Source organism: Anomalospiza imberbis, chromosome 4, assembly GCF_031753505.1.
Source record: "Anomalospiza imberbis isolate Cuckoo-Finch-1a 21T00152 chromosome 4, ASM3175350v1, whole genome shotgun sequence".
NCBI classification, from domain to species: Eukaryota; Metazoa; Chordata; class Aves; order Passeriformes; family Viduidae; genus Anomalospiza; species Anomalospiza imberbis.
In genome coordinates this window covers 3232114-3251276 of record NC_089684.1, presented here as the reverse complement: position 1 = coordinate 3251276, position 19163 = coordinate 3232114, and the positions used below count along the sequence as shown (strand labels likewise).

The following is a 19163-nucleotide window of genomic DNA, read 5'->3' as shown; positions in this document are numbered from 1 at the left end:
ACACTCCGGAGTACAGCGAACAAGTGTGGCAGGCTGCTGTGCCTTGGCGGGAAGCCACGGTGGGCAGGCACGGCTGGCTTGTGGCCTTTGGCAGCTGTTCGTGCAGGGGAAGGTGGCGGAAGGTTGTGCTGACTCACCCTTCCCCGAAAGGCTTTAGATTGTACTCATCGTAAGGAAACGCTTGCGAGCTGTAACAGCGAAGCCAGCCTGCGTTGCACTGTGTGCACCCTAATCGTTGCTGAACTATCACTGCAAAATCAGAAATGTCGAGCGCGGTCTGTAGTATTTCTGCAATCCCAGAGCATCAGCGGTGCAGTAGGTGGGAAGTAGCTGGTTGATTAAAATGTGTTTGGACTTTGGAAAAAAAACCTTGTCTAGTATCTCATGCAAGACACTACACATGAAGATAAGTAATCACTATCTGGAAGGCTTACAACTGTCATTGATTGAGAAAAAGGCTGAGAAAAATATTGGAGAAAATAAGACAGAACCAATGGTAGGTGTTGCTGGCAGGTTCCAGAGTAGGAAATGGAGTAGCTGTAGTATGTTTGTTGAAGAGACACAAAAAAAGAAGTTGACCATATGGCTGCAGTGTTTTTATGTGATGCAAAATCATGCACCCCTCTTACCGTAAGAACAAACGGAGTGATTTCAGTTAGCCACACAGAACGATGTATCGAGAGGAATAATATATATAGCCCAGTCAATCATCTTTGCCTATTCTTGTATATCATTCTGAAGGGCACAGCAAAACTGTCTCCTCAATGTATGGTTATTACAGTAGAGAAATGAACAAAATATACTACCAAAAGATTGGAACATAATAATTTAATAAACGATTCTGCATAACGGGGAATTATATATTATACATTTAAAGGTGAAGCTACAGTGAATGGTGCTGAAAAGCTAGATTTTATATTCCTGCATGTATTTCTCAAAACAAGAGTAAAGGGACTAAAACCAACATGATATAGACAATAAAATATTTTTATTTTACCTTAATTAATTGTGCAAGTCATTGCTGAAGCCAGCATTTTAACAGAACATTTAAAGGATTTTACTTTACTATGTTTTAATGAAAACATCTGTGATTATTCAACATAGATTTTAAAAGCAGAAGGAATAAGATTACCATTGCCTGAAGGCAAACCCCATGCCCTGCTGGCAAAAGTTAAAAGAAATGAAGGCAATTAAATTCATTTGATGGCTTTTTGCACTTGTTTGGAAATACGTGACAGTGACCTCTCTCAGGTACCAAGGATAATGCATCTGTTGTGTTCTGTGTTTCCAGGGAGACATGTCTCTTCCTTGAGAAGTTTGCAGCTAGATGCATGTAAGGATGAAGTAGGTTTTGCATCGTCTTAGGGGCAATGAAAAGATTTCTCCTGTAAACCATTTTAAAATGCTGCATGTGACATGGGGCTTGTTAACAACACATGCCAGGGAAACACAGTAAACACTAGAGAAAACTTTATAATATAGTCATTTATTCTTTGGAATCATAGTAATTATAAAATATTAAGCATATAGAGAGGTGGCAGTTTGCCAGAAGTGTGGGAATAAAAAGATGATGTGTTACAAAGACCTTAAATTATATCATACAAATTCTGTTCAGAAGCTTTTCATTATCCCTTCATGGAAATGGGCTTGTGTAGTTCAGCATTCTCCCTTTTCCATGGCCACTACCACCCTCTGCTCACTGCTCAACTTTCACAGTAATCAGAATTCCCTTATTCCATATGCTAGTAATTACATGAATAATTACTATAGTGTATGCTTTACCGTAGCTCCAAAATCATGGTTATCTGGTTCAAAATTAGTGAAATAAACAGGCAAATTTCACTTTAATTTAGATGGAACAAAAAAGCTTTTCCTGACTAATACTCTGAATTACCTTGGAGCATCCTTTGGTCAGAGAGCTGTAAAGCAACCCTCTCTCCTGTCCTTCTGTCTTTTCCCCATGGACATGGGCTCTCTAGCTCTCCTTCATGTCCACAGCTACTTTCTGTTTCTTCCATGACTCTCATCACTCTCCATCTGGGTGATGAGACAGCCTTTCTACCGTGCTTTTCCTCCTCTTCCTCCTTCTGTGCTATGACCCACAGAAATTTTAGGAAACAGCAGAAAAACTCAAGAACAAGCATGTTCAGAGGAGCACTGTGTTATGGCAGAAGTCAGTCTTGGGATAGCCCAAGCCATTGGGTATTAATGGAGACGTTTCTCAAATCAGTGTACTTGGGCTTTGTCTCTGCAGTGAGAGAGGTTACTTGGGGCACAGTTTATTGCTGCTTGCATGAAATGTTCGCAAGAAAAAGAGAGAGGAAATGAAGGTAATTTTCTTGTCAGGAGCTGGGCTGAAGGAAGCTGGGGTTTGAGGAGGCAGCTTGAGTGTTTGGCAAATTGAAATAAAACGTTCTTGTCATATGTGGTACCACTCAGGCTTTCCCCTCAGGCAAGGTATATGCAAATTACTGCTGGTAGATTTTTAAAAATGTGTCTCTCCTGGCATACATTGGGGTATTTCTAACATTGCCACTTCTGACTATTCTCTGTATGCAGTTGTGCAAAGTGACAGTAAAGGAAGGGGTTGCCACCTATAGCTCTGGGGCTGGGCATCCTCCTCCCTGCTGGATCCCAGTGTGGGGACCTGGTGTCTCTGTCCCAGGCTGGTGAAAGTGGCCACTGCTCTCCTGCTCAACCAGCAGCAACTTCAACAGTGCCTCTGCGCAGGGCTCACACAAGTACCAACAGCCTTTCCCTTTCTCCCCTTTGGCTGACAAGGCTGAGTGTCACTAGTGAAAACACACACGCCTCCCTCCCCTCTACCCTCACAAGCACATGCACTGTTGCAGATCTCCGAGTACAGGCATGGCCTCCCTGGTTGTCTGATAGCCCTGCCCAAATCCCAGACCTTCTTTCCTGCTCCATGGTCCCAAATGGCCAACTGTCCAGCTTGGTGCTCACGGTACTTTGGCAAGGTTTTTGTTCAGCTGATTTTCTGAAACAAGCATCCTCCTGCTCCACATACCCGTGCCCAGTACTCTGGCTGACCAGGGCTGTCCCTGTTGTTGTCTCTGTGGGTGTTGTTCAGGTGCATTGTGCATCTCTATGTCTGGCTTCCTCCCTTTGTCATTCCACTTGATAAGGTCCTTGATCAGATGACATTAATGAAGCAGGCGCTCTCTCCTCCCATATGCTCTGACAGCTAGATTCCAGCTGGGTTCAGGTACAGAATGGGGAATAAAAACTGTGCCTCTTTCTGAAGGAAGGCATCTTGACACCCTTAGCATGCAGTCCTAATTAAAACCTACTCCTTTGCAAGTCTAGGGGGCTCTGCTCCTCTCTGTTAAGCAGTCTGATAGGATGAAATACTTCCTCCCCCACCAGGTCCCCTGTATTCAGTGGAGGAGGAGGGAGAGTTGGACAGGAAAACACATATTTACTCCTACACGAGTGCAATACACAGAGGAGCAGCTAGAAGCAGGAGAACACACAGAGCAGCAGCTAGAAGCAGGAAAACACACAGACAGACAGACAGGCACACGGCACCCACTGGGCAAACCAGCAGCCCTGCAGGGATGCTCCTGGCCTTCCTGACAGTGACTGTGCTGCTGCATCTCTCCAGAATGTTTGGGTGTCGGGCCACACTTAGCACACACAGGAAAAGAAATCTGTCCACAACATTTCTGGCGTAAGATACCACTTGGAAAATGCATCTTGTATCCCAGCTGGAGTTAGGGACCATCTGTGTACAGTTCGTAGCCCCTGGCTACATGAAAACAAGCAGATAAGTAGCCTCCCCAGTCTCAGGCTAGCTGTCAAATGTATTTTAATTGAAAGGCTGGCCCAGATGTATGCAACTTCTTGCCCGCCCTCTCAACCCAGCTTGGTACTTAATTATTTGCAACTGTTTGGATAACCAAACTTAACTGTTGTTGTATTATTTTTTTTCTTAATTTTTTGTGGCAGTTTTCCTGGTCCTCCACAGGAGAGGCACATTTAGCTCCTTTCCAATTCCTTCTTTAGATTTCTTGATTTCTACCTCTGTGTTGATACAATACTGCATTTGTCAGAGTCTGCCTGCAGGGAGTTTTTTCAAGTCCTATTTGGGCTTATTATTCACCCACTCTTCTGTCACTTTCAGTGGTAATTTTTTTCATTGCATTGTTTTTTTTTTTTCCAGATCCATTCATTTGGGAATTTTCATTCCCTTGCTGCTTTTCCCTTTGTCACTTAAGGTGGGAAACACGGGAAAAAACGAAACCTGTTCCAATCAGTACTAGTTCTAATGCAGTGGAGATCTGTACAGGTATCTGCTTAGCCAAAAATCAAAACCCCTGCAGTAGAAAACCCTTCAAGAGCTGTATGTGAGAAACCTTATCCCATGCTGTGTGTACCATTCCGGTGCCTTCTGCCCTTTGGAGTAGAAGTTATGTGATTTAATGGTTGACTCCAAAAGCAGACATCTAAATTTAAAATTACCAATCTGATAACCTCCTTTTTCTTTTCTTCCCCCCCCCACTTCTTCCAGAAAGGGTAGTTTAAAACTTACTTTTACAGCTTATACCCTGAAATGCCTTGGCCATACATCTAGGTTTGGCTGTTGTCCAGGGATGAAATACCTGCCTGTGTTTGTGCCTTTTGTTGCTGGGGATCCTCAAAGTATGTCTGCAGAAAATGCAGCAACAGCCACATTTTCTTTCTTTCCACTTCCCATGGAAATGTCTTAACTGCCAGACTGCAAGCCTGTTTTGGTAGTTTGTCCACTCTCTTCATGAAATGATACAAAAAAGGTTGTATCATTTCAAGGGTCACAGCACAGAGAAAGTAAATGCTTCAGCAGTCTCTTAGGGCATCTGCCTGAAACAGCAGAGACTTCTGGATTCCAGTTTTTGCTCCTTGTTTTTGCTCTGGGCTTTGTCACATGGTTTCCAAGTGCAAGGACATTTTTTTGCAAAGCCAAGGTAACTAACTTCAGACTCAGTATTTTATTGCAGAGATTAGAATACCTGAAATACCAGTTTATTTTTACAGGGTCATACTATTTTGAATCTAGGTTAGAGCTTCTGGATCAGGGTTAGAGTTAAAAAACCCACAAGTAATAAATTGCTTTTTCTATGAATATTTGTATGTACAAAATAATGTATTTTAATAAAAAAAATCAAGTGGGTACTAGTATTTTTATAGAATGCTACTAGATAATTATAATGTTCATCTGTGGGAGGAATTTGTAAGTCAAACTAGTGGTGAAAATTAACATTACCCATTCAAGATTAAAGCACACCCTCGTATTAAATGGTATGTGTAAGAAAAAAAAATGCAATCTATCCAAGGGCACTATCTGCTGACAGGTTCAGCATGCCAAATGCTTTCATGGATTCTCAGATATAGGGAAGAATACTGTGCATTCAGACCTCACACATATAAGAAAATATTCTTATACGTTTTGGCTTGATTTTAAGGGGAATTCAAACTTGGTATTGCTGAAAATTAGTTCCAGATCCATTTTTGAATAGTGAAATTTTGGTCTGATTCTTTTCCTTCTGCGAGTATTAGTCTTGAGTTCTTTTCCTAGAATCTACCTTGACTATATCCTCAGTGGGACAAGAGGGCAAGACACATCATTAGGTAATGACCATCATATAGCACAATGTCGCACGGAAGTGAAAAATTTCTGTATCATTTCCCCCCCCTTTACTTCAATGCATTTGTATGCTGATAGAAGAAGAAGAGATCAAATAACTACAGAAACCAGGCAGTGTGACTAAAATGCTGAAAGTCACTGTTCAATAGTTTGGGCTTTTTTCCTTCCAGGCTGATAACGTTCTGTGCCATACAAAGCGAGAATCTGCAGTGGACAGAGTCTGCATCCTCTTACTTCCCGCTAAAATGTGCAAGGAGGGAAACTGCCACTGGGATCTTAAACACAGCGGATTATCAGGGAGCAGCCTGCACTACAGGATATTCTGCCAGGAGCTAGGAGTTCAGCACAGCTCAGGCGAAAGTTGTTAGTATCACAAGGCTACCCAAAGCTGAGGTTTGCTAGTTCTCATTTTATCGGAGCTGGTCTCGGCATCTGTGGGCAGTTCCTAAGCATCCTCTGAATATTTACTTGCATTATTGCAGTTTTCTCAACTTACAGAGGAGAACTAGAGCTGCTTTTAAACAAAGCCTTAATTTACACAACTTTTCACGTCATTGAGTTGCAGCATACATGTCTTCTGTGCTGCCAGGAATTTTGCAGATTTTTAATAAGGTTTTTTTAAGCCCAGTGACTGCTGCTTATCCAAGGGGTGCCTCTACAGCAGATGGCATGTGCCATTACCGTGCCTTGCATTCACCTGTGCTTGCATTTTCAGGTCTTTTATGCAGAATTTTGTGGCTGAAAAGTGAAGCTGTATAAAGAGATGACTAAAAGAAGAAAACAAGTCTATTTTTTTTTGTCATGGCAAGATGCTCTAATTCAAAGCACTTACACATTTATGTTACAAAAAAAAAAATTCTAATGACAAAATAATTTGAATTACATCCACTGCAAAGAAAATTAGTTTCAAGTGCATTTATTTTGAAATAAACAGGAATATTATATGTATATATTCATATTTATATTAAATAATATTAATAAACATGAAGAAAAAATAGTCTTAAAAACTAATCTGACACTTTCACATTCTATTTTATATTAAGTAACTATAGATAGGAAATATATAGAAAAATGCTAAAATTGCTTCAAGCCAGCCATAAAAGCAAAGTGCACTATTGCCTAGGGCAGTGGAGCAGCAAAATGATGATGGTACAGCTGCTTCCTTCACGGGGAGGTCACTATGAGTGAGCAGTCATGGATGAAAAGGAAGGACGGGAACCCCTTCAGTGACTCCCAGTGTTTTCTTCTCTTTTCTTTGTCCTTCACCACTGAATTAGCAAACTGGGTTTTGCATGTGCTGACAAGAAGCAGTGAGACAGTTTTGCGTACCGAGACGATACATTGAATACAGCTGATTCCCTAAATGATCACAGAGGGACTGCAGCTTATCTCTGTTCTGCTGTGTCAATTCAAGAACCTTCATCTCAATTTATTTCATTTATTTCTTGCTGTCAATAGTTTCAGGACACCAAAGTGGAAATGTTGAATTTATTTATCATGAAATATTAACTGAGGTATCATCCTTTGGTAGTTTTCTGAACTAGCCTGGGTTTTGAGTTTTTTTTTTTTTTTTCAGATAAAAGCCATACTTAGGACATTTATTTTTTCCTACAATTCACAGTGTGGAAATTCTTAAAAAAAACTTCCTTCTCATTTTGTTTTGATTTTTCTACGAGAGATATATCTTACTAGAAATTAAGCATTTCAAAACTTAGGTGCACTGTTACACAGACACCACACATCTACTCACATGACATATAAGATGGTAATTGAGCAACATGTGCACTGAATAAAATTTTAGAGTTTTATTTCATCATTTGGAGTAGTGAGATATTTAAAAGCATTATTTTAGTTCTGTTTTGATTGTCTGACTACCAAATATTTCTGCTTCTGATGACAATTTATTTACATTAGTTCATGTGTGTGTGTATTCAGGTAGAATTATTTAATGGCACAATCTTTTCCTAAACAGACACAGATTTATTCAATGTCCAGTAAATCTTTTCAAGATTTAAGGGTGTAAAAAATATGTGTTCTTGTTTGTGTGGATTTAATTCGTACTACCGAACAATAATGTTAATAGGGAGTAAGGAAAAATGCTGCTGCTGAATAGCAAACAAGTAATATTCAAATAATATTACTTACTGTTGTTCTGTACTGTGCATGCATTCATGTTTTGTTTTGTTTTTTTTGTTTGACACAAACACAAGCTGTTTATCTAGTTTTCAGATATGGCATTCCAGAGTAGCAAATTAGACAACTATAATTTCTACTCAGTGCCACTTCATATAAAAGTGCACTATTCACAAGAAACACATGAATTTGTACTCTACCAGAAACATACCAGTGTATGGCAATAAAATTTATAATAAATATTACAAAGTGTGTGCTACATGAATTTGAACATTTTGACTTTTCTTTGACACACTGCTTGTAAGACATCTTAAAATCTGTACTATTTTTAAAGGATAAATTCATAAACATTATAATAAGACTTGGAGAATCTGAACATTATAGTTCATACAGTACTCTTCCTAGGTAAATACCTATCATTCACATTATAACCGTAACAGCTTTACTCTTTGTAAAACAACAGCCTCTAAGAGTTTAATTTGTCCATTCAACTCATACGTAATTGTTATGCTACTTAATGTAGTCTCATTTTCAGTTTAGCACAAACTTTTAATAGTGCTCACCTGAAAGTGAATTCACAGTCTAAGCTGATGCAGGCAGTTTCTCTTCAATGCCAAACATCTTCCTGCCCAGGTGTAAGACTTATTTTTGTTTCCTTTTAAATCACAATTTATCTCCAAATAATAAAAACTAATATTCAAAAGGTGTTCTTACAAAAGAAGGCTTCTCCCACTCAAATGGCATAGTCAGTTCATCAATTAAATAAAATACATACTGAAAAGCAGTTTTAAGAGTTGATGATCACTACACTAAGTGGAAAAGAAGTCCTGTGTTTTCTACTGCAGCTGGAAGATTCACCATTCACCTGGGTTAGTTTGTTCTTCAGTAAGAATTCATGGGAATAAATAATTCTAGCCAGTGCAGATAATCCTGCTTTCTTCCTTTATCTCAGCATATCTCGTCTCCGAAATTGCTTCCATAGATCTCTGAGATGCTCACTGGTTACAGTCATCACGCAAGAGTAGTATTCCTTCCAACCATACTTCGGAGTCTCCTGTGAAAAGTGAAAAACACACAATTGGAAAAAAGATACCATTCACTAAATTCATTAATTCTACCTTAAATTTTATTCAGACTCATACATACTAGATAGATGTTTTAATATTAAATTAATGAGAGATTAAATTTACTTCTATAAAATGAAAGTTATAAATCCATACATAGGTTAAGTATTCAAAAGGCATCCTCACCTCACAGCACACAATTAGCATTCAACAAATAGCCTATTTATATTAAAAGATGCAAGAAAATATTTCCTCTTTATTCAGGTATGTCCAGCTCCCTCTCTAGTTTTGCTCCTTGCTTCTTTGTATTGACAGTGTACTAAAAAGTTCACCTATGACACCGAACAAAAAACACAGAAAATTACTGATGTTCATTAAACTGAGGCACTAGCAAAAGCCAAATTCCATATGGGCAGATGACATAAAAGCTTCTATATATTAGATTAAATTAATCCTAAATTGTAGTTCTGCAACAAGAATAGTTATCCATTGAATGGAGAGGAAAACTGGCCAAGGGCTGGCCTGAGAGATTCAATCCTCTGTGCTCTATGCTCTCTGCAGTTATCACTGGATCTCATTACTTCTTCCACTGTTCCTAACTCCACAAGTCTATTAGCATAGTAAGTGTAAATAATAGATGGAGAGATACTAAGAATTAGAGCAACTGAGGAAACAAACCACTTTCCTCCTAGATTATATGCTGAGCATATGCCACACGGTGTGGAATATCCCTTGGGCCAGCTGGGATCACTTGTCCTGGCTGTGTCCCCTCCCAAGTCCTTGTGCCCACCCAGCCTCCTCACAGGTGGGCTGGGGTGGAGAGCTGAGAAGTCCTTGACTCTGTGTAAGCACTGCTCACAGCAACCAGGACATCAGTGTATCATCAATAGTATTCTCATCCCATATTTAAAACACAGCACCGTAGCAGATACTAGGAAGAAAATCAACTCACTCTTCGCTAAATCCAGGACACAAGGTGAGACTGTCCAATACCTTGTTTTGGTTGAACTGAATCAAGATGTTAAAGAAATTGCCACACTGCAGTACATTAAAATCTACCATTAGACACTGAAGCCTACATCTATTTATTCTTATCCCTCATCTTGTTTAATTAAAAAGCACAGAAGTTTATAAAGAAGTTGTAGATATTCAGAACACAATTTAGTCCACATTGCTATACTATAAATGAAATACTGGAAACCATACTTACATGAATGCATAATTTAACTGATATTTATAGTCAATCTCATGAAAAAGTGTGTAACTTGCAAATTGCAGTGCATTATTTAACAAAAGCATATTCAGCTTATTAACCTGTGCCATAAGATATGCATTTATTTTTTTAATGAAACAAGTTCAGAGAAATATTCATGAAAGTCATTAAAAGAAATGCTGAAATACACTGACTGTTCATTTACTTATTTCTAATGTACGCGCTGTTGTTGTATCTACTCTCAGTGTACCAAATCCACAGAAGAAACAGCTTGTCCACATGTTCTGCAATGCTTTAGTTTGGAACATTCTCCTCCCACTGTATCCACGTACGTTTTTAAGCTTCTTGTCAGGTTTAGGATCAAAAGCCCAAGTTCTGCAATTTCCAATTACTTTTGTAAGATGAGTCAGGAAGGTGTGTCTCATCTCTTCAAACAGTAAGCAACAGCCTCTAGTTTTTTTTTTTTTAAGTTGTCTTTTACACTAGATGTATTCAATTGCTGCGTACTAGGAAAGTGTAGAAATAAAAAGCTTAAAAAAGATTAGCTACATGACAAATTTAATCTCACTTCACAGAATGAAGTGTTTACAGAAGACAGCAATTTATAGTTAAAATGGCTAGAAATGAGGTTCTGAATCTATGCTTCAATTTTCCATGTCTTTTTCAAAATAGATTTCTTTCCTCACTCAGTCTCAAGGTACTATTTTCAGCTATTAACCATTACCTCCTAAAAGCTTTTAATAATTTCAAATTTTGAAAACCCACAATATTCAGAACATCTAGAAATCAATTATTTTAATTAAAAAAATCTTAAGATTCTCAGAAAATTCTACATAGAAATTATTTTCTGGATTTGCATTTGTGATGTAATAATTACTTTCATTATTTCAGTAGTCAAGTATCTATTACAGTTACTGAGCACATGAATAGTTTAGCAAACAGTACTTTAGATGGACTTGAATCCCTTCATAAGTTGGTCTCTAGCATCCCTTTTTGGAAATTAACTTTGAAAGGGCTTTGTTAGAAATTTCCTAGACAATCCTTCCACAAGACACTGAAAACAGAGCTCTCCTCTGTGCTCTGTCAGGCAGCTCTCTACAAACATGTTTTTTTCAGTTCTCCCTGCAGTGCATGCGAAGGAGTACCTGCCAATGCAAGGTCAGGCTGTGCGCCCTGCAGGGACCACACACAGCTTGTACAGTTGCTCCCCAAGGAGAAATTATTTATTATCAGGGTACAACGTTCTTTCCACTGTGGAGTAATGGCATTAGTGCATTTTAGAGATATGTGATGTAGAGCACAATGTGCTGTTTATTGCTTGTCAGAGTGTAGATTCACAGTAGGGTATCATCTATGGCAAGCATGCCAAGTGCCTTTATCTCCTTCAGCAGAGTTCTACATTTACCATAGAAAAGCACAGTGTTTCAAAGCACAATGAACTGTACATTTATATTTGGAAAAAAAGTAAAATTAATAGTAGTCGCACTGCACCTGTGGGATGTAGTTGCAGCTGATTTATGTATGTTATGTATTTATGTGCTTCTTTGGACATCAGACTGAAATTTAATTACCTATTGAAATTGTTCCATTTCAAATCTCCAATGATTCCATTTTTATTATCTTTTCAATTTACAAACTAAATGGAAAAGAATGATTTTTAGAGTTATGCAAAATCGACTTTCACTCCACAATGTATGGCAAAGACAGAACTATCTCTATTCTACTCTACAGTACTTTTGCAAATCCCTTCACATGCCTTGGCTAAAGTTTCCATTTCCATTAGTAGAAGTTTACAGCAAATCTGAATAAATATTGTGAGTTATGCAATGTTTTGCACAAAAAGGAACTTAACAGCCAGCAGCTGGTTACATCACTGTAACACCTGGGCTTGATCTCAGAGGTCTTTTCTGACATTAACAATTCTGTCATTCTGACTTGTGGTAAGAGACAAGAAGCAGTTGCTCAAGTGAAGAGCAAGAGCAAACTAATGTGTCAGCAGGGAAGAGAGAATTTTATATATACAAGGCTGACATTGTATTCTTCAGTGCACAGGCAACAGATATTTTATACAGACCTACTACTGAAGCAGACTTGATTATATTCAGAATTTTTGTTACATCCAGGAGCTCCAGGTGGGAAGAAGGGCAGGGTAAATACCTAGCAGCCTCTGCATTAACTCAGTGACGTTGCCTGTAGCCAAGTGCATCCCCTGAAAACTAACCTGGTGTCTTCTGTCTCTAAATGGGTGGTGTAGACATACTATAATTTTTTTGAGAATGACTTTATACAGAATGAACAACATCTCTGGAGATTTATAAAACCCTTTATAATTCTCCATGGTACATTTTTTCCCAGTTTACATAATCTCAGCATAAGAATTAATTTATTTAGGGCTTGAATTTAGATCTGACATGGTGTTGATATATGTATACTCGATGCCTTTACCACAGTCTCACTTGCTGTCACCAAAATAATTTTATTAGGTTTGTTAATTAGATACTGGATTCCTTTGTGTCACTGCATTTTCTTCCACTTGGTCACATATCCTTCACTGAAATTATTAAGGAAGCATCTTGACTGTGGAACATTTTGGCAGTTTCCTGTAAGAGCTGTTCCACATCTTGAAAAGTTTACAGTTTAAATAATACTTAACATGAAACTACAATATGGGTTTTGACAAAAAGACAAAGTACTCCTAATAACTATTTTTGAAAATACGTGAGACAAGAAGAAATGAATCTTTGAAAGTCAAAAGTTTCAAAGGTACAAAGTTACATAAGATTAAACTAAAGCCATGACTTCCTCTCAAGTGACTGGTGACTTGGATTACTGAAATATTAAATTTTAAAAAGTTTATACTACTTTATTAGTCATTTACACTTCCCATTAGTAACGTGGAGAAACCAGACGCTCTGTTAAGATCAAATTTCCTCTTCTGTCCCTCACATATTAGTACAACGCTTCAGTATTAGGGTATAGAATTGAATAAAAAGTCTCAGCTTAATATTGTGCCTCAGAATTGAAACCAGCAGGGGAATGACAGTCAAACCCTCCTGGCTCAGGAGCATGAGATGTGCTGGACTCCTCACAGGGTCACTCAGAGCAGACCACTGGCTGTGGGGCCTTGCTTGTCATGGTGTACATCTCTATGCTCTTCCCCTCTGTAAAAAAACCCATCTGGGAGCCAACAGCCTTCAGAGCAACTCCTGCAAAGTCTTTACACAGAAACAGGAAAAACCCTTACATTGCAAAGGAACAAACGCTTCCTTTATGTAAGAGGAGAAATGTCCACTAACGCGGTGCCTATGTCCCCTGTGTGACAAACGGTTTGACAACACAGCTACAGAATAGGCACACCCCGGTTTTTACACTGAAATCCCCAGTGCAACTGAACTGTACAAATGGATGTTCGTGTAGTGGATACGTGAGAAGGGCCATGATGATTGTGTGTGAACACAATGCTGATTTTTCAAAAGTGCTGGTACAGCATTAATTGAGGCAAAAATACATGATTGCTTTCAAGAATGTAGCAATATAAAGCAAAGTAGAATGAAGTCACTAAAAGTCAGAAAAATCTGCCTCTACAATCTTCTTTGGTAAATACTTATTAGCTATAGGTACCTGAGAAATTACTTAAAAAGAGGTCATGGGACAGACAGAAAACAGCAACAGAAACTATGAAAAAATACTTTTCCTAATTTCAAACACAATACAAAATCACAGCTGGCTCACAGAACAGTGACAACGTGAGTCAGTCATTACCAACTCCAGGATAAAATTCTTTTGCTTCAGTCAAAAACACAACGTGATGCCTTGAGCTGCTACATTGCTTGCGGCCGTATAACCTATTGCTGAGTTTTGGAACAGGAAACAAAGCAGTGACAGTTCAAGATTCAGCCATTCCTGCAGGCATGCCAGCACACTCAGACTGGTGGCTAACACATACCGTCATTTATCTGCTATAGAGCTCCTTCCTCACGCAGGATTTGAAAGTAGTATACCTCTGTATAGGTTTGTAGCCCTGTGGAGCAGAAGATGGAGAAGTGTGCAGATGCAGACAACACGTGAAGGCAGCCAGGGGTAAGCATAAGACAACGGTATCGTGAAAATACAAAAAAATGGCTTTAATTGACAAATAGCTAGGAGATACAGTACAGTACGTGTTATGCAAAATGTTTATCATTTAGTCATTACTCTCCAAATCTTCTGAAATTTGTAAAGCAAAGGGAATCTTCTTATATATTTTTAAATTTGAAAAAGAAAGGGAAATAATGATTTTAACTAAACAGTAAGCAAAAAAAAGGCTTTTCATTTTTGACCATTTTTGATAAGTTTATGGCAATACTCTGACTGCCCACTTGATGGCAGCTTAACATGCGAGTTTGCTTCAAACTACTAAAACAAAAACAAGGTTCCAGGTTGTGCTACAAAATTGCAGAAAAAGAGAAATTTCATTTGGTGAAGTCTTTAAGACATTTACTTTTCCAAAATCGTATCTAAAATTTGTGTTAAAATGAACATTTGTTGTGTTCCTGTAGGAGGTAGCACCTGACCCTCCTGAAGTTTTTAAGTTCAAGGCTAAGCTTTTAAAGAGGACAAACCTTCTGCATACTGATTGATGTTTCAGAACTGTATTTTCATTGGACTTGTGTGACCCTTTGCTCTTAAACAGGTTCACTTTAGTCTGACTATATAACCACAAAATGCCATTTCCTAAAATACATGGTCCCAGTACCAAATCCTGTAGTGGCCTCAAGATTCTGGGCAAACATAAATAGTGAAACAATTTTTAAAAAGGTAGAATTGCTAAGTACAAGATGTTAATTGTAAAATTGTACTTCAAATCACAGGCCAAACTGTTATTTTGGGATTTTTTTAGTGAGATAATCAGATACTACATTAATTGGAAGACATTAATTGTGGAATACTTAAAATTAAAATCAGGCATTTATACTTCATAAAGGGGTTGAGACTTCTCATGGCCAAGATTTCTATGTTGCTACAAAATACTGACTAAGCTGAAGCTGTTACGATCTTTTACCTGTATAATGAAACTGACTGAATTTTCATAGGGATTCAAAACACAGTTATTGATAAAGAAAAGGTTAGTCATTTGTTAGTTTTGATTTAGCACAAGATGAAATTTGAGCCCTCCACATTGTAGGAGCAAGAGGGCAAAGTTTTACTTGTTTTGGACACATGAAATACTCTGCAACTTCTAACATACAAACAACAGGAAGAAATTAGTACCACTTTCCAGCAATTTCTTCTGGGAAAAGGGTTCTAAAGCATTTTCTACTTGTCACTCTAAACCAAGACTGCAGTGGGAGGGGGGTGTTTATTAAGGCAAAATTTTTGCAGAATTTTTTTTTTATGAAGGCAAATTTTTGCAGAATTTTTACTGCTATCCACTCTTGGAGAAAATTGCTTTGTGTGACACTTATGAAAACTTACTGGAAATTGTAATTCCTCAGTTGACTACTGTAATTGTCTTGGAATACTACTGATTAGTGAAGAGAATGCATTTGACTGAATTACAGGTCCAAATCACAATTGTTTCCTAATCCACGAGATCTCTAGTATTTAACTTAAATTAGAACTGTAATTTATGAATGACTGTTATTCTTCTGAATATTGACTATTCTTTATAGTTCTTTTACAGTCCACTGGAATATTTTACAGTGGTCCAGGGAAAAGCAAGATACATATGTAAGACTGAACAGCTGGCTGATATAGATTCTTAAAATTATATATGATTTCTGTCATGCATTTTGTGAAACAGGAACATGTAATAAATACAAGAATTACTTAGTAAGCAGACTGTTTGCTGGTTAAACTAACATACACTGCACATTTACAATTAGTAAACAATTAAAACATATAGCTGAACAGCTTGAAATGATTGTGAAACAATCATCATTACCACACCATAATAAAAGGAATTGAGGACCAACAAGGAAATAAGTTTGTAACAAATACAGGGGTTGTTATCCACATTTTATGTTTGATCATAATATTACAGAAATAACAAGTAAACTATTAGACTCAACACCACAGAAAGTTCTAAAATTGCGTTTAGGAAGCTAACTACAATTAACTAAAATTACAGAAATAACACACTGAAATGTGACTTTAGGAATCATAATACAGTTTAAGATTTATGTCTAAGCAATAATGTAATAAGATTGTTAGTTAGAACACCATTTTACATTTAGTTAAAAATGTTAACACCTGTCATATGAAGAAAAAAAAAAGACTGCAAGTAATTTCCTGCCCTCTAGCTTATTATAATTGAATATTAGATTCAGGGTTTAATTATTAAAATCAGCTGTGAACTAGAACACAGCATTGTTCAGCACCACTTCACTAATTTTTATTTGAAAATTAAAACTACCTTCTGCTGCAACTCTTTCGAACTGTCATTATGAGCACTTGGTATTTTATATAATGTTTTAGAAGAGTTGACCTTTAACTTAACTTCTTGAGCTTGAGAGAGACAAATTCTCTTTTCTCTGCAAGCAATACAGAAATAATTGCTGCCGTTGTTAAAATTGTTAACGCTAATCTATTCATCACGCAATACAGAAGAAATGACAGTATACAGGGGATGTCTCATCTCCTGTTTGGTTTGCACATTATAAAGGTACATCATGTCCTCTAAGTATTGCTTTCTAACAAAAAAAAAAACAAAGAAGAAGAATTTAAGAAGGATTTTATCTTACAGATTGCCTCAGTATTGCTATAAATGTATGTCTTAAGATATATGTAATAAAATGCATGTCTTTAAACACATGCACTGCTGGTTTGAAACCTACAGGTGCTACAGATGCTAAAGTAGTGGTAAGTAACAAAGTCCACTAAGATAACTATAAAAATTAGAATCCTTACCCTGAACCCTCGATTGAGTCTGTCTTTCATAATGCCGATAAATTCTTTATAACTCAACTGGTCATCTCTGTCGACATCAAAAATCTTGAACACTGTGTTCACCAAATGTGGTGAGAGCTTCACACCAGTGGCTACATACACAGCTCGCTTGAATTCATCTGCATAAGGACAGCACCAGGAAAGAATGTGAAAATGTTAATTTAAGGGTACTTTGTGAACAGCATATTATGAAATATAAGTAAACTTTTAACTCGAATTTTCACATTTACATACTCAAAAATATGACAAAGTGAAAATTGGGACTGAATTTCACAGTTCTAAACCAAGTAGTTCTTAAATGATATAAAATGACACTGCTTAATTGGTGCCAATTATTTTACAAAAAAGGTAATAGTCTATATACTGTACTATGTGCAATAACAAAATCAGAAAATCATATTATAATTAAACCTGTTAGATATATGGCATTTACTTATTTGACACAAAACAGAACCCAAGAAATAGAGCACAGAGAAAATGATACAATCCTTTGGTAAGGCCACATGAGGCAGGACCATGCTGGAGTTACAGGGTCAGACCCATGAAAATGCTATTTGAGGAGAGCGCACAAGTCTGACCACTTTGCATATTGCTCACCCTGTGTTCCCCAGTCACCACAACTGTTTTATTAAGGATTTTAGTAGGTACACACTTGCCTGGCTCTTTAAGTACCCACTTACTGATTTGTTAAAAATCTGTCTGATCTCTCTTTGGACCTTCTTACACTGTTTTCTTCTACAGCCTTTGTAGAAGGCCAAGTTTCAGATGCTCACTATGTAAAGAAATGCTTTTGTTTACTTTAATCTGATCTCTCACTGGTGTCATCAAGTGCCTCTTAACTCTTGTATTGTAGGATTTGATGGACAATTATTCTGCATTCAGCTTGTCCATCACTTACATGACTTTGCATGATATCTCTTATGATATGACCAAGCCTTTTCCTCCCAAAACTGAAGTCCTAGCATTTTTAGCCTTTTACTGGAAGCATTAAAACTACAAACTAGGAAATTAAAAAAAAAAAAGTGCATTTTTGTCAACAGTTCTATATGGATATCAATAGGTTTTAAAAAATATAGATACTTACCTTGACCTATTGAACGACTTGCAAAATTATACATTTGCATTGCAATTGTAAAGTCTTCTAGATTGTTCAAGAATTGAAAAAATGATCTAAATTCTTCAAATGTGATACCCTAAAAAACAAGAGAACAATATGCGCTGTAAGAATTATCAGTAGTAATAACAACTGAATAAACAAACCTTGCAATGATGTATGTGAATTTCATTTTTTTAAAAAAAATGGATTTGTAGTAAAAGTCAATGAAGTAGAGAACTGGAGTTTCTTGAGGAATGCAGTATGTCTTTACTCTCTGCAACTGCAACACAACAGCAACTCTCACCAGAGCAGTACTGTCGAAATTACTGTTCCATTGCTCAGGGCAATTTTAAAGATTTCCAGGATTATTTCAATAGGATAGTCAATTCTGGGAATAAAAAGTTTAGGTTTGGATTATCACTGGAATATGTTTACTACTGGAAACCTGAAAACCACTATTATATATATGTGAATGTGCTCATATAAATACATTGAATGGATTCATAAATAAATGTTATGATCTACCTTAAGCCTCTATTTGAGGATGAAATTTTTATATATCCAGATTTAGACACCCAAGTCTCTTCAGCTGAGGGTTTGCAAGTACTGCGGGGTTTGTCCAGCTTCATGAAAAATCAGTTGCATTTTGACCAGATTTTAGACTATCTTCTGTGAAAGTTCCACTGAAAGTGTTCGTGTTAAGAGTTTATCTTCATTCCTTGTAATATTTGTTCTGCATTTTTTTCATTTTAAAGATCCAAACATTTTGTCAACTATCTCTAAATCAATTCTGAAAGCCTCTGAAAATGAGACTTTGAACTAAGCCAGGACCATTGCCTATATCCAATTCCCCCTGGTCCCAGCCATTCTGAATATGGAATGGCATTCAGCATCAAACCTTGATCTGCCTGGACTCCTTTAACTATAATTCTTGGCTATTTTTTTCATTTGCTTTTATTCTTTTATCCTTTCATCCTATTTAAGTACTTGTCTCTGAAAATATACTTGAAGGCAATTAGTAAGACCTGTGAGCCTTTATGTTCAAACTAAAACATTGATCTATGTCTCTGCTCAAACATATACATA

At 37.2% G+C, this 19163-nt stretch overlaps 1 protein-coding gene across 5 annotated transcripts in view; it reads right to left on the bottom strand.

Annotated features, from left to right (window-relative positions):
• Nucleotides 1-7818: 7818 nt before the first annotated feature.
• Nucleotides 7819-19163, bottom strand: part of MICU3 (mitochondrial calcium uptake family member 3) — a 48538-nt gene continuing 37193 nt past the window's right edge. For 2 of the 5 annotated variants that reach the window (XM_068186817.1, XM_068186819.1), the window contains 4 exons: nt 18066-18174; nt 16943-17100; nt 14001-14075; nt 7819-8831 (listed from right to left, as the gene is read on the bottom strand). In XM_068186817.1, coding sequence (XP_068042918.1) covers nt 14007-14075; nt 16943-17100; nt 18066-18174 — 336 coding nt within the window. In that variant the 3' untranslated portion in view covers nt 7819-8831; nt 14001-14006. Of the gene's footprint in view, nt 8832-9027; nt 9174-14000; nt 14076-16942; nt 17101-18065; nt 18175-19163 lie in introns of all 5 variants that reach the window. The other 3 variants (XM_068186816.1, XM_068186818.1, XR_010998019.1) reach the window with 2 other exon arrangements.